Raw genomic sequence first — 16,318 nt, forward strand, 5'->3', positions numbered from 1 at the left:
CTCTTTGTTGCCTCTATCACCAGGGGGAGGGGGGAAAAAAGTACCAAAGGTTCTAAAAGTGATGGACTACGATGGGAAGCTCTCGTAAGTATTCTCCACTTGTAGTCACAACAAACTGAGAAAATTAATTATTGACTAAATCATGTCAAAAAAAGACGCGGAGGAGATCAAATATATTGTGTGGTACCTTGGACCTTAGAGACCCAAACGTTTTTTGTTTTGTTTTTGTAGACAAACCACCCGGCAACTACAGGAGAAAATTTATCTCTCTTTGACCACGGGGTCATTTATTAACAAGTAACAAAGCAACACAACCAATGTTGGAATAGCACTAGCTGATGAGCGCATTGTAAACAAAAAGTACAAAGTGTAATATTATATGATATAATAAGAAAACAAAGCAGCAAGTTTAACACCAACAACTGAGTGCATACATCAAATGAACTATAGGAGGTTGCCTACAGCCACAGCTGTTACCGTCAACCCTCCTGTAGTTATTTGCTTTTGTAGACCACACAAGGCGTCTCCCGGAGATGGCAGCAAATGTATTATGAGTACTACTATAAGTAGTAACGGTTGTTGTATTAGATGTTATGATATTATAGAGGAGTCTATACATAATCGGAAAAAGATGAACAGCCATTAGAATGGGAAGCTGTGTGTGTTCTCACCCCAAAACAACCGCAGGCCATAAGGTCCACAGCAGTCGCCATGATAACACCAGCAGTCAAACCACCAGACGTATAAAATCTTGGCTCCTTGGCTTCCTTCTCAGCTATAAAGTTGCTCTCCGAATCCAAGCAGCAATGTCTGGTTAAGAACCAATGTAATACTATGACAAAGCAATATTAATAATTGTTTGAATAAGGTATCTTCCAATGGTGAACCAATTAGAAACAATTCCATCCATGTGAAGCATGTGAAGCGCTAGTCATTGTACACAAAGTTCTCCCAAAGAGAGTAGATGACCCATGGAAGGATCCAATTGCACAAGTGACACAGGAGAACCAATTACACAGCTGAGGCTGCTAATGAGGTGTCCCGTTACCTGATCCAGTGACCAGGACACAACAGAAAGCTCTTCAATCTTTAATGCTAATACTCTACTTCAGGTCTGGTGCCCGTCTGGAATCATGGCCATCAAAAGAAAAAAGAAAGTCATTATTTTAACAGGTATTATTTAAACGTTTTGGTTTTTCCTGACCTATAAATGTTGATAGAATGTTGTATTATTGTGTTAGTTGCACCTAACCACTTTTGAAGTAGCTATCCAATGGGGTTATTCATTTATTATCAACCCCTTTACCAACAAAATAGAAAGTAGGTTTCGGCAGTAGTCTGGAAGTCCTCGGGAGAGGTTGGGAGTAGGACAAATCAAAAAAGAAAAAAAAGTTATTATTTTAATAGGTATTATTTAAACATTTTGCTTTTTCCTGACCTATAAATGTTGATCGAATATTGTATTATTGTGTTAGTTGCTCCTAACCACTTTTGAAGTAGCTATCCAATAGTGTTATTCATTTACTATCAACCGCTATACCAACAAAATAGAAAGTAGGTTTCGGCAGTAGTCTGGAAGTCCTTGGGAGAGGTTGGGAGTAGGACAAATCAAAAAAGGAAAAAAAATGTCATTATTTTACATTATTTATTTAAACATTATGCTTTTTCCAATTTTCTGACCTGTAAATGTTGAATTATCGTGTTAGCTGCTCCTAACCACTTTTTTGAAATAGCTATCTAATGGGGTTATTCATTTATTACCAACTCCTATACCAACAAAATTAGAAAGTAGGTTTCGGCAGTGGTCTGGAAGTCATCGGGTCAACTGCAATAGGGTTATAGCCATGTAGTCATGAAACAACACCCATATGGTCACCTTTACACGCTTATAAGTCTTTCTTTACAACATATTGCCCAACTCAGAGACTGGAGACGGCTGCAAGCTAGCAAGCTAGTGACCTTGCAAGCTTACCAACTAGCCTCCAGTTTCATTCATTTGTTTTCTACCGCTTTTCCTCACGAGGGTCGCGGGGGTGCTGGAGCCTATCCCAGCTGTCTTCAGGCGAGAGGCGAGGTACACCCTGGACTGGTGGCCAGCCAATCACAGGGCACATATAGACAAACAACCATTCACACTCACATTCATACCTATGGACAATTTGGAGTCGCCAATTAACCTAGCATGTTTTTGGAATGTGGGAGGAAACCGGAGTACCCGGAGAAAACCCACGCATGCACGGGGAGAACATGCAAACTCCACACAGATGGCCGAGGGTGGAATTGAACCCTGGTCTCCTAGCTGTAGCTGTGAGGTCTGCGCGCTAACCACTCGACCGCCGTGCTGCAGCCTCCAGTTTATTTCTTCTAAACTTAACTCGACAAAACAACCTTTTTCCACTCTATCATGTCACATGCCATAGTTGACTTCATGACCCCATGCAGTGTTAAGGTAATGTCATGTAAGGTAATGTCTCAAAGTTTTGTGTCATTACTGCCACCTACTGATCAGAATACTACATATCACTTCTATTTCAATGTGTTTTGACTAATAATGGAATTAATGTATGTCACCTTGTGTCATTTAGTGGCACTTCCTGTAATAGGACAATCATGTCATGCCTCTGGATGTTTTGAAACACACTGCTTTAAACACTGCTAAAAATAAGATGAAAATAAAGGCATCAGACTCACAAACTTCCGCTTCAGCTTGGTCTTACTGCTGCGTGCCAGCTTGCCCTCCGCTACGGTCCCTCCGTTGTCGTCTGAGCTCATGTCAAGGTGGTTGTCTGCAGAGATGCTCTTACGGAGATATGCTGCACGCGCCCGGAAGTGGGAGAAGGGTGACTGGGAGCGAGGCCTGGCTTCGCATCGCTCGGGCTCGTCTTCGGCCTCCATGTCATCCTCCAAGCGCCACAGTTCCCCTTTGGAAGGGGGGATATTGATGTTATTTCATGTGGAGAAATGCTAAAAATTCACCTTTATCCAGATGTGCAGTGACATTGAAGGAGCTGCAGCACCCCAAAATGTTACAGAAACATTTTTATTCTCATGCTGCCTGAGTCCACACACTGAATGGAGATGGGCCATTATGTAAAAGCAAGAGGCAGGAAGAAGCAGACTCGTGGCTGCTTTGTCTTCCCGTGTTCACACTCGCTTGCTGTCAGAATGTGCTAATCACGTCTGACGCCCATCACTCTATTTTTGACATTTGTCACGCGTTGTCCTGACAGCAGTGCCTCCGTAACAGCGTGCAAGACACACACAGTGGCTGTTCAGTGTTTCATAGTGCTTGTCGGGATCTGGTACTAAACGAGTCCAACAACAAATGTCTTGTAGCACCAATGTAGGACACATCCGCAGCTACCATACTGACCCACATACAAAAAAATAATAATTTCAGCGTCTAAATATATATATATATATATATAAATAAAGCAGCAGGTGACAAACATCAAAAAAAGATTGGTAGTGGCAGTGGTTGTCTTATATTCTCCCCAATACAGACAATAAAGGCAATTCTGATTCTGATGCTGATTCCTATTTCTCATGTCTTTTTTACCATGTGATCATTTGGTTCAGCTGACAGTGACTGTGTGTCAATAATGAACTTCACTTTTTTCCCTTCTAAATATAATTGTTCTTTCATTTTGACAGAAAAAAACAGTATTTTCTGTTTAAAAAATTTTATTTCAAAGCATTAATTTATTAGTAAAATTCGAATAATAAAATGCATGGGCATAATAGTGTAATATTATCATGAGGTCATATTTATTGACAGTTACAAATGGTCCCCTATCCCTCGAGGAAAATGATTGAGGAATGACTGACATGGTGTATAAGTGCATTATTGAAGAGTTTAACATTGGGGGGAAAAAAACTTTCAGCACAGAACAGAAAAAACAATGAGCAGGGGGGCAGACAAAAGCTCAGCGGCATTATGGTCGATGACAACGGTTGCTAAGCAACAAGGGGCCAAGTTTAAGTCTCTCAATTTTGATATTTGCAACAGAGCAGCAGCAGAAACAACAGGGTGTGGGGGGGGGGGGGGGATAAAACAGCCCGATGGGTAGTACAATACAAGTAGTACAAATAGTCGAAATAAGATTTCTCGATGGAGAAAGTTTGGACACCCCTGCTTTACACTTTTGCTTTATCCTTTCTGTTTTTTGGTGTTATGCATTTATCGGATATAGATTAGCATCAGCGAGGCAGCGAGAACGGCTCCTATATGCAAGCCTCTCTTGCATGAAACATCACAAATAAGGAGGACATCCCAGCTATTTCCCAGCTGTGCGAATGTGCTAATTCTAATTCATCGAGAGGAGCTGAGATAAAATCCCAATAGTCAGTAGTGGCTAATGCTGCTTGTGTGAAGTGTGTGCTGCAAAGGAGGTATGAATGAATGAGTAAATATTGTGCCTACCTGCAGGGGGCAGCGTGCAGGCCTTTGGGTGGCTACTGGCAGTGGTTGGGTTCCTCCTGCGAGGAGGACTTCCACCAATGAGATCAGAGGGATGAGACCTGGAAACCCGAGGGGACTGGGGGATGCTGGGAAGCGTGCGAGATTTGGACAGTATTGGTCTCTGCAATTTCCTTTCAAGTGACCTGGTTGGGGGCGGGGGGGAGGACACACAAAAAAAAAACACATTGCAATGTTAGTGTCAGTATAGCGGTTTGCATGACTTTGGTGCAGCTGGTATTTGCTCCACTCCCCATGAATGACCTCATTACACACCCTGATGGAATCCCAATACTAAAATATCAACATGGGTGGATGGATGTGTCAAATGTGTCTAAAAAAAAAAAAAAAAAAGAAAAGACAGGTCGTCTTATATTCCTTCTCTAAAGCAGCAGGTTGGACAAATCGACTTCACTCCTTCACTGCAGGTTGTATAATTTCATTTAGATCATGTCTGAAAAGCCGGTGTTCAAGTATTCATTCTGTGTATCATTATCTTTCCAATAGGGTGATTATCAAGCAGTGGTGCACACGTTAACACACACTCAAACACACCCCCACAAAGCCAGTTTACTGTTAAGGAGCAACAAGAGAGCAGTTGTACGGATCAATCGTGAAATTACTTCCACCTCAGCATAATCAAGTCGGAGGCCGTTTAGGAAAACAAGCAAGAGAAATTGTTTTTCTTTTATGGTGGTTGATGCCACACAACTCCCCAGTGGGAAGCCAATCAATACACAAAAGCGCCGCACTGCTTTCACGCTATAAACGCAGATGAATAATAAGAATAAGAAAGAACCCTCTGGTGAAACAGCTGGTGGGTGTTATAAAATGCAATACTAGTTACAAGGAGTATTAAAGCATCACTTAGATGCGGCCAAGACCTCGAATGAACCTTGACAACCCAGAGTCACTGCAGCCAATCCCCTTCGCTCTTCCTCCTCCTAGTCCGCCTGCAGCGCCGATGTGATCAAATCCATTGAAACGTGGTCGGCATCTCCAACGCCGGACTCACAACGGCACACCACGGAGTGACATTTTTGTCTATGGAACAACTGAGAATCCACCCTGGGAAGCAGTTGATTATATAGAAGCTGAAGGGGACTGTCACTTTCTTTTTGGAAGACTGGAGGTTTATTTCTTCCGCTAAGTCCAAACAGCAAAGGGAAGGCCAGGTTTGGATTGGTGCGAGTATAGCGGGGGTATTTATTTACCTAAACTGAAACATTTGGGAGTGCATGAGTAAGTTTGACGTACCACGATTGTTGAAAATATATAATGCACAACACAGCAGCAAGAGAACCAATGTTGTAACAACAGTAAGGAGCAAACTGCTCAGTCACAGTCAGGATTGAAGTCTTTTAAGATCAATGATTCAATATTTTTCAGTATCAGCAACGTAATCCTCAGGGAATCTGGGGTGTCCAAAGTTTGGACAAAATATCTTTAATTCAACACAAAAAAATAAATAACACAAACAGCAAAAATTTAATAATCTGCAGTAATTTTAGAAGAATAAAGTCCAAAAATCTGCAATACAATGATAAAAAGCCATGATTTTACTGAGGAAAATAACATTATATAACATTGATATTTTAGGAAAATTAGGTTGCGGAAAAGGTTCTAATGTTACAAGCATAAAGTGGGAATACAGTTATAATTGCGAGGAAAAAATACAAGAAAAAAAAAATTCAACAAACAGCTGTAATTTTATGAGAATAAAGTCAAAATATTAAGAGAAAAAAGTCTATGGGAATACATCCCATAATTCAAATCACAGTTCCACATGTCCAAAAGGAGTGGAAAGAAATATACCAGAAATATACCATTTGCTCATACGCGTCTTTTCCTCTATTGCCAAATAGCATTACTTTGCTTGGCTTTTACTTTCAAGGATAATCTATTTTTATCAAACCATTTTTTAATATGGCCATTTCATCTGTACTTTCAAGAACAAATGGCAGCAGTATCATCCACAAAAAATTAAAGTTTTATGTATTTCGTAACTTTACAGATTGATGTAGAAGTTGAACAGCTTTGGTCCCTGTATTGACCCTTGGGGTACCCCTCAAATAATATTTAAATTTGTAGATGTATTCTACCTTCACATATAGGTCGCTTTTAACCCAATTCAAAACTAATCCTGTGATTCTGTATATTTCTAATTTTGTAATTAAGATGTTGTGATTTATTTTATCAAAAGCTTTTGTCAAATCCATAAATACTGCAGCTGCACACTGTCTGTGGTGTATATAGTGTGTATATTCTGTGGTAATTGCATCCGTAATTCCCGTGGATTTCATAGAGGTTGAAAAGTTTATGGGAATAACATTGAGAAGGAAAGCTTATTCAATTTAAAAAAAATTAAAAAACAGGCAAAATGTGTTGATTTACAGCAGGGGTGCTCACACTTTTTCAGCATGCGAGCTACTTTTAAAATGACCGAGTCAAAATGATCTACCCACTACAAAAATGCAAAACATCTATTTATTTTCAAATGTATTGAGGATTATTTGTACGTACAATGTATGTTGATGTACCTTACATAACCAAATGAGCCAATATTGCAAAACACACATAATTAACTATTAACATTTTTTGTAATTACCTGAGTTTACTTTGATGACTTGCACTGAATTGAACCAGCCAGGGATGCATAGCTGCTGATAGCCAGCCTCAAGCACACTTCCAAATGTTTATCAGTTATGGATAATATCCGTATCATAATATCCGTATAATATTCCATATCCGTATGGAAGTGATATGTTTTTTGCCTTTTTACTTGGTCCAGTTTTTGCCTTTTTACTTGGTTCAGCTCCTTCAATCATTTTAGTGACCATAAACTTTAGCGAGGGCTTAAAATCTCGCAATTCGCAGACTAGCTTCGCACTTTGCATCGTTGTTTACGCATGAGCGGTGACCTAAGGGTCAAAATTCAGTTGTCATCTGATTGGTTGTCCTGTATGTCAATCAAGTAACGGGGATGGTTGATAGGCTGACATCGTAAGTTCTGCTGCACTTAGAGACGTTGTTTGATTTGATTGGTCGCCCGAAGGGCAACATTCAGTTGTCATCTGAATGGCTGCCCTGTATATCAATCAAGTGACGGCATTGATGCTGGGATGATATTTTTTTAATGTCACGCCGCGATCGACCAGCGATCGACCAGTACCACCTCCGCGATCGACCGGTAGCTCGCGATCGACTTAATGAGCACCCCTGATTTACAGAATATGAAAGTGGCCAGGGCTGCACGGCGGTCGTGTGGTTAGCGCGCAGACATCACAGCTAGGAGACCCGGGTTCAATTCCACCCTCGGCCATCTCTGTGTGGAGTTTGCATGTTCTCCCCGTGCATGCGTGGGTTTTCTCCGGGTACTCCGGTTTCCTCCCACATTCCAAAAACATGCTAGGTTAATTGGCGACTCCAAATTGTCCATAGGTATGAATGTGAGTGTGAATGGTTGTTTGTCTATATGTGCCCTGTGATTGGCTGGCCACCAGTCCAGGGTGTACCCCGCCTCTTGCCCGAAGACAGCTGGGATAGGCTCCAGCACCCCCGCGACCCTCGTGAGGATAAGTGGTAGAAAATGAATGAATGAAAGTGGCCATTGCATCCATTCATTTTTCACTACGTGGGCCTCTGTGGAAGAAGTTTGGGGCCCCCCTGCCCCAGTTATTAGGGGATTTGATAAGCAAAAAGCCAAATCTGGTGGATTGGATGCTTGATTGCGTCTTGAGAGGTTATTAGCCAACAGTTAATCAGGAAAAATAGCCACTTTGGCAGCATTGATGAGTCTGCAAGAGGAGTTGAGGACTATTTCTACACCGTCCTCTGTCCCTTGCCTGCAAGTTTACGGACATACTTTAGTAGAGTTTAAATTCTGTCGGATGTCTGGCTTGTGGATTTTGCATTCATCACCTCAGGACCATTGGCTAAACTGACAGGGCAGTTTGAAGTAAGCACATCCGCAGGGGTTTTAAAAGTAAACTACAGACATGTGCTGACTGTCAGCAAGTCAAAAGGTGGGTGTTGAATATTCAGCCTGGGACACTGAGAGCATCCATAAATGGACACTGAGAAATGTGATGATGATGATGGTGATGATGAGTTTTTGCTCACACAGGAAAGTGATGAGGTTGAAATACATCCAAAGGAAGGAGGTGAACATTCACACAGGAACAGGATGATGTGTCTATTGACGAGTTTCAACATTCACCCTCTAGCCTTTTTTTCTTTTTTGGGATTTCTTCTCTTTATCTGTCTCGGCACTTGACTGACAGTGAAGAGGGTTTAAAAGACTTGGCTTCAATCGCCTTTCTCACTGTGAGCCGCAATGTGCCTTTTTTTTTTTTTTGCTCACATTTCCGTATCAAGAGGTTTAACAGCCAGTACAAGTTTAAGGCTCAGAAATGGAATCTAACACCACCAATTATTACACGGTAGTATAGCCGCTCTGCAAGGTTTCAACCATTGCATTCATTGCTGTTACCATTGCCTGGCCTTCCTATTCTTCTTGCTAATGAGTGGTTTGCCTCTTCTGGTGGTAAGTTCACCTTCCTCCTTAGGAACCTTCCAAATGGCTGTACAGGCTACGACCAATGTTTGTGTAATGTTTCTGATTGATTCTTTCAAATTCACAATTGCTTGCTTTTCATGTTGTTTTGACCTCTAAATGCAGTCTACACCAAACTGAAACCATGTGTAGACATACAGTGCTACTTATTGATTGAATAAGCGACGCAGTAGGGCACACCTGGGCAACAAAACACACTTATCAGTCACATGTTCTGACCACATGGCTTTTTTCATGATGTTTTGACCTCTAAATGCAGTCTTCACTTATTGATTGAATAAGCAACGCAGAAGGGCGCACCTGGGCGACAAAACCCACCTATCAGTCACATGTTATGACCAGATGCCTTTTTTCATGTTGTTTTGACCTCTAAATGCAGTCTACACGTATTGATTGAATAAGCAATGCAATAGGGCCCACCTGGGCAAAAAAACCCACCTATCAGTCACATGTTATGACCACATGGCTTTTTTCATGTTGTTTTGACCTCTAAATGCAGTGTACACTTTTTGATTGAATAAGCAAGGCAGTAGGGCACACCTGGGCGACAAAACACACCTATCAGTCACATGTTCTGACCACATGGTTTTTTTGTCATGTTGTTTTGACCTCGAAATGCTGTCTACACCGAACTGAACCCATGTGTAGATATACAGTGCTAATTAATGATTGAATAAGCAACGCAGTTGGACACACCTGGGAGACAAAACACACCTATCAGTCACATGTTATGACCACATGCCTTTTTTCATGTTGTTTTGACCTCTAAATACAGTCTACACTTATTGATTGAATAAGCAACGCAGTAGGGCACACCTGGGCGACAAAACCCACCTATCAGTCACATCTTATGACTTTTTTTCATGTTGTTTTGACCTCTGAATGCAGTCTACCCCGAACTGAAACTATGTGTAGACATACAGTGCTATTTATTGATTGAATAAGACACACCTAGGTGACAAAACACACCTGCCAGTCACATGTTCCAATATCTTTGCTCACGTGAAAAATGGATGTGTTCAAAGGAAGGCTTCAATCTTCCAAATTGTGATTGAAATTGAAATTAATTGAAATTAAAGCTGAAATGTTGCTTTCTGCTTGCATAGTCATCCTTTGTTTTCGGTCTAAAGTCGTAAAATTTCACAGACGATTTTACAAACATATTAATTCATAAATCATGCTCTTTCATGGTTGAATACAGCCCATCATTAGTCCAAAAATATGCATATTTAAGCAAATTGTATAGATTTTTTTGCCAGCATGACATCACTTTGATGCCATGGCACTATTGGTTGAATGCCGTCAAGACCCGATACAATACAGGTAGTATAATTAATAATTGACGAGGTATCTGTAGAGTGGAAGAACATTTAGGAACTATTTGAGGAAATCCAGCATTCTATTTATCCCATTGAATGAAGTGGTCTGCTCTCCATGGTGCTGAATACAACTGTAAGACAAACCCTGCTGCTACTGGAGTTCTCTTCATGATTTGGTGAAGGCGTACAGCCTGTTTAAGAACGGCAAGACTGAGCGAAGGCGGGTTAATAATCTTCTCTGACACGCCACGGCCGCTGCCACTCTGCAGCAAACATGAACACTTTGCCCTTTTAGTTAAATATCGCTCATGATTCATTACACACTGAACAACTTGTCACCATTCATTTTGGCCGTGTACCAGATAGGGTGCACTCCGGCAAGACTGCAAATTTGTCTTTTTAGGTGTAGACTGAAAGGTGGAATTTCATTTTTTTTTTTTTTTTTTTTTTTTAGAAACGCAATCACAAGGTGGAAAAGGGTTGCTCCATTCCAATAAAGATAAGCCAACTTCTCATTAACATCACAATGACTCTTCAAACAGAATTAGCAAGGAGGCCGCTAGCCTCCATTCCGAATGGCTGCTCATTGAACGCCACACAGAACTATAGGGATGAAGTGAAAGAAAAAGAATAATGAGACAAATTTAGAAAGTGAGAGAGAGAGAGGACCTGCAGATGGAGGGATGTGCCAGACACAGACAGCGAGTTGGAGAGACAAGCGACTACACGCTTGAGAGTGAGTTTGTTATGATGTCCACCCACGTCAACACTTTGCACTGCCAGTGAATGATAGGAGACTTGATGGATGTTTTTTTTTCTTGACTTCAATGGTAAACAGGTACATAGTAATACCTCCCTGATGGTACCAAACTGAACTACCATATTTTCCGGACTATAAGTCGCACTTTTTTTCATAGGTTGGCTGTTCCTGCCACTTATACTCCAGAGCGACTTATAAATTAAAAAACTGTTTATGTTACATAAACACTGGACACCTTTTCTGTTCATGTTTATTTTTTGTGTAGCTGAATAACCATTGTGTTAGCATATCTTACACCTATTCAGCCTGTTCTATATTATTTTATTAATGTTAGAACTTGTCTTCAAAGAGGACGTAATGTCTGTTTTGGTCAAGTAGTTTGGAAAATAAATTACCTGCAAAAACTGCGACTTATACTCTAGTGCGACTTATGTATGTTTTTTTCTACCCAAGTATTGGCATTTTTGGCCTTGTGCGAATTATACTCCAGAACGACTTATAGTACAGAAAATTCAATACTATACAATACTATAATTCTATCATTAGTAGCTTTGTAAAGCTAGGCTGTATTGGCCAGCTTATTCATTGGTTTCTCACAGGACTGCAATCTATTTGTGGAGGTGTGTCATCTAATTTAAATAATTTGATTTAATACATTTTTAGCAACGCTGTGGGAGACAAAATGTTTTGAAATTGTACCGTGACTGAGCCTTCGTGATGCTTTAGCATTATAGCGCAAAGGGATCCGTAATGATGTGGTCAATGTGTTTACATTGGTTTAATGAGAGGTAAGACCAATACAGTATGATACCTCAGGTTCTCATGACACATTTTAGTAGGTTTAGGTCCCCGGTAACAATCAAATTTTTGTTTTAAAGTTTGGAATTTCAGCTGTAGCGTTGGCATGCTCGTCACTGGAAGGCTAAATTTAATGATGAGCAGCAAATACTGTCACCGCGTGGGACACCATGATGTGTGCGTGTGTGACAGTATGTGCTTGGAAAAGCTCTCCTTCCTCTCTCCTCTATTTTTATCCAAGTGTATATAGGATATATATTTATTTCTTAAAGAGCATTCTATACTGAGCATCAGTGGGAAGGAATCCATAGCATCCGGCATCACGGATGATGACAGTACGTATCCAAGCGCACCTCCACACTTATGTAACACAATGCTTGCCACTGCGCATGAAGAGAGACATGCATGCAAACACACGGATGCCACATGGAGATGATGGAATCACAAAGCATATTGGAATAAACCCATATATGGTTCACTGTAAAGTCTGTTAGGGGCTATGTACGGTATTTGCCTGAATTTAAGACTACCCTCATTTTTCAAGACCACTTTAAAAAGGGCAAAAATCGGGAATAAATAAGATATTTCTTAGCTTTGTTGAAAACTCTGATTCATTGATCAGCATTATCGTCAAATTAACAACACATGAACTCCTTCCTCTGTTCTATGCCAACTAGACAAGTTTGCTGCATCTCACTATGTCACAGAGGTGTGTGTGTGTGTGTGAGTGAAAGGACAAAAAGCTCCGACTCGACAAGACGTTCTCGAGCCAATTCTTGGTTTGCACGTATAAATCTTTAATGGCTAAATTTAAGATGCATCATTTGAGGTTTTTTTCTCTTATGTATATTCAGTTCATTACGGTAATTTTGTCCAGAATAACCACAAAATCATAACACAACTATTGAGTCATGATGGATATAATGTAAATTATTTTTGAAATTTTCATTAAGTAATAAAAATCCATGGAGCCATTCTATTTGATGGAGTTATATGGTCGAAGAAAAATGGCTAATTTAAAAAAACTAAATAAGCAATAAAAAGCCCCCAAAAATAAAAAAATATACAGATAATATGTATATCATATATGTATGTATAATATATTTAATATATTATATATTCATTCATTCATTTTCTACCGCTTTTTCCTCACGAGGGTCGCGGGGGTGCTGGAGCCTATCCCAGCTGTCTTCGGGCGAGAGGCGGGGTACACCCTGGACTGGTCGGCAGCCAATCACAGGGCTATATTATATATATTATAATATATATTTTATATTTATTATATTAATTTTTTATTTTTACATTTTATTTTTATACCAACCCAATAAAACAGCATTCAAAAAATCAGTTTTACATGTAAAATATGATGCGATCATTATTATGTGGTTAATATGTGTGAGTTCAATTGTGTTATTAATGTACTTTTTAGCACCAAACGTCTTGGTTTACATCCTTTTAGCTGACCACTACATGGAAACAGGAAGTCAGCTACTCTTTAATATAAAGTATTTTTGAGTTGCTGACAAATGTCCTCTTAAAACAGGCATTCCTTCATATTTTACATGGAGGAGTGCCTGGTTTTGTTTATTATGTACACCTTTCATGAAGCTTTAAAATAACAAAATAACATCCTCATGTTAATTATGTACAGGTATATTAATACAACTTGACACGCATATTTGGCTTTGATTTTGTCTGGACTAGCTTTTAAATAAAATAAACACAACATAATATATATTAAAAACAAAAAAAGACAAAGAAAAATCCAAAAATAAGTCTCATTTCGCAAACATCGCACTTCAATAACATAAAACTAGACCAAGCATGGCTTAAGCGAACAACATCTCCTGTGAGTGCGCACCATTTTGTGCTGACTGGCGGGATGAAGGCTGTGCTGCACTTTGAGCGGTAGTTTTTTTTTTGGGGGGGGGGGGGGGGGGGGGTTCCCCCAGTTGGGATAACAGGACAGGATGGTCGTGCTTGAGGTGTTCATGGGCTCACCTGGTTAATTCTGTTTCAAATCAAAATATTCTCACACTGGGGCTGTGGCATCCGCCTTAGAGACCATCACTTTTGTGTCTTCATTCATATTTGCATTTGCTTGCAGGCTGCCAACCTCGATAGCAGCCCTGACTCCATCCACTGGGACAAAGAGACTGGATGACTGGCGGGAGGGTTCACTCTCTCCATTCATTCCACTGTAGAACCAACGCCAACCAAGTGTTGACAGGAACAGAGTGAACCCTCTTGTCATCCAGCCTGTTTGGTAAAGAGAGAGAGAGCGAGAGAGCGAGAGTGAGAGAGAGAGAGGAGGAAAACAAAGACGCATGCACAATTTTATCGAGGCAAGCAAGAGTTTGTTTTCAGTTATTACGCAATGAATTGATTTATTGATTACGGTGACAGGCTTAATGGCAAAATAAATACTTGATAGTATAGATAATGATATGACACATAAAAAGGTGTATATTTTAGCCATGTAAGCAGTATAAAACTCTCACATTTGAGACAGGTAAACATAATTGACATATGTCAAAGTTTTGACAACACAAAGCAGAACGCATGAGTGCGTTAATGCATGCATGCGTATAGACGGACATGCCGATGATGAGACACAAACACGGGTTACCTGGCCTCTGCCACAGTGCAGCAGTAGCTGCCGCTACGCCGTGAGCTCCTGGTGACCCTCAGCTCCTCCCGAGACTTACGTCGATTAAAGTAGTCGGTGAGTTTCCCGAAAGTCGCCATCGTCTGCGTCTCTTCCTCCGTCTCGCCTATTTATTTTTTAATTTTTTTGCAGTTGGCTTTCTGGTCCTGTTCTGTAAAAAAAACTGCTTCACCCGCAACCTGTGGACGTGGATGCTGTGGCACAGCTTGGCATCAGCTGTGAGTTTGAGTCTCCCCTTGCGCCATCAGCCTCTTATGCAAAGCACTCAATGTACAGAAAACAGACCAAAAAAAATACCAACGCTCCGCTCTGCCTCTCTCTCTCTCTCTCTCTCCCCCACCTTCTCTTTTTCGATCATTTGCTACTGCGCACACAGCAGGTCTTCTTAAAATAGTAACGTTTGTAAGTGTCTACCAAATCGACATGGCAGGAGCAGTGCCCCCCTGAGGAGAAGAATCGAGAAGAGGTGATGGATCAGCAGTGGTCCTCTTGTGTGCCGCTGTGATGCTTGTACGCAAGCATCATCTAACCCTCCCCATCCACCCCCCCAACCCCCCTCCACACCCACCCCGCCTTCACCTCTCTCTCTCTCGCTCTTTTTTTTTTCCATCTGCCCAAATGCTTTCACATTTGTCTCGTGACTAGCGGTGTCTGAGCTCTGTCTCGGATTCAGACGCTGCCTGGTGTGAACCTGCACCCCCCCTATTGAGATATAAATATGGCCATAGAATACCACAATGCATCCCAGCAGACATCTACTGTCTTATATTCCGGGTTTCATACATTGGAGTCAGAGCTTTTCATCCTGTCAGTCACACACAGATGCGGAGAGATTCAGCCACAACAGAGACAAACATGTCCCAATATATAATGCAAATTTTTTAAATTCAAATACTTCAAAAAATTTAAAATAAATGTGATGATTGATAAAATATCATTCCTGAATTTTTTCAGTCTATTTAGTGTAGTAATTCCAAATAATTTTCCCTACTCAAATGAATGGACATATGCTGGAGCCTATCCCAGCTGTCTTTGGTCGAGAGGCGGGGTACACCTCGGACTGGTCGCCAGCCAATCACAGGGCACATATAGACAAACAACCATTCACACTCACATTCATACCTATGGACAATTTGGAGTTGCCGATTAACCTAGCATGTCTTGTGGGAATGTGGGAGGAAACCGGAATATCCAGAGAAAACCCACGCATGCACGGGGAGAACATGCAAACTCCACACAGAGAGGGGGGAATCGAACCCGGGTCTCCAAGCTATGTGGCATGCCCCACCATGGGCCAGCCCGTGAGTGAAATTATTACTATCTAATATATTACATGAATTCTATTTTTAGTAGTATTATCTAATGTCATTCTTGTGTCATGCAAAAGGCAGTCAAGGCTGAAATACACCAATTTCCTGCGTGACAGAGGTTTAACATTTGTGGAATATTTTGGTTTTCACCATTTGTGGAATTTTTTATGCCTTTACTGCTTCAGTAAACACACAAAATGGTGAAACATGACAGGAAATCCAATAAATCTGCGGGCAGCAGCAGGTGTAGGAGGGTTGGACAGACGGGAAGTTTGAGGATGAGGCTTCTTAATGAAGAGCTCGTTTGTGTGTGGATGCATCACTTCCAGACAAACAAATAAGTCTGATAGTCGTCCTTCCGTATGGAGCCATCTTTATCCTTTCTTAAGACTCTCTCTTAAGCATGTCTGCATGTTAATAGACCCAAG

General features: G+C 40.8%; 1 protein-coding gene across 2 annotated transcripts in view; it reads right to left on the reverse strand.

Annotated features, from left to right (window-relative positions):
- The window catches only part of LOC131109246 (ankyrin repeat and fibronectin type-III domain-containing protein 1), a 132,408-nt gene that overhangs the window by 102,347 nt on the left and 13,743 nt on the right, over window positions 1-16,318 (reverse strand). Inside the window, exons 1-3 of one of the 2 annotated variants that reach the window (XM_058060990.1) lie at window positions 14,542-15,083; window positions 4,424-4,605; window positions 2,692-2,921 (exon numbers count right to left, since the gene is read on the reverse strand). In XM_058060990.1, the coding sequence (XP_057916973.1) occupies window positions 2,692-2,921; window positions 4,424-4,605; window positions 14,542-14,660 (531 nt within the window). In that variant the 5' untranslated portion in view covers window positions 14,661-15,083. Of the gene's footprint in view, window positions 1-2,691; window positions 2,922-4,423; window positions 4,606-14,541; window positions 15,084-16,318 lie in introns of those variants that run through there. The other variant, XM_058060991.1, reaches the window with a different exon arrangement.

The sequence above is a fragment of the Doryrhamphus excisus genome, chromosome 22 (assembly GCF_030265055.1).
Source record: "Doryrhamphus excisus isolate RoL2022-K1 chromosome 22, RoL_Dexc_1.0, whole genome shotgun sequence".
NCBI lineage: Eukaryota > Metazoa > Chordata > Actinopteri > Syngnathiformes > Syngnathidae > Doryrhamphus > Doryrhamphus excisus.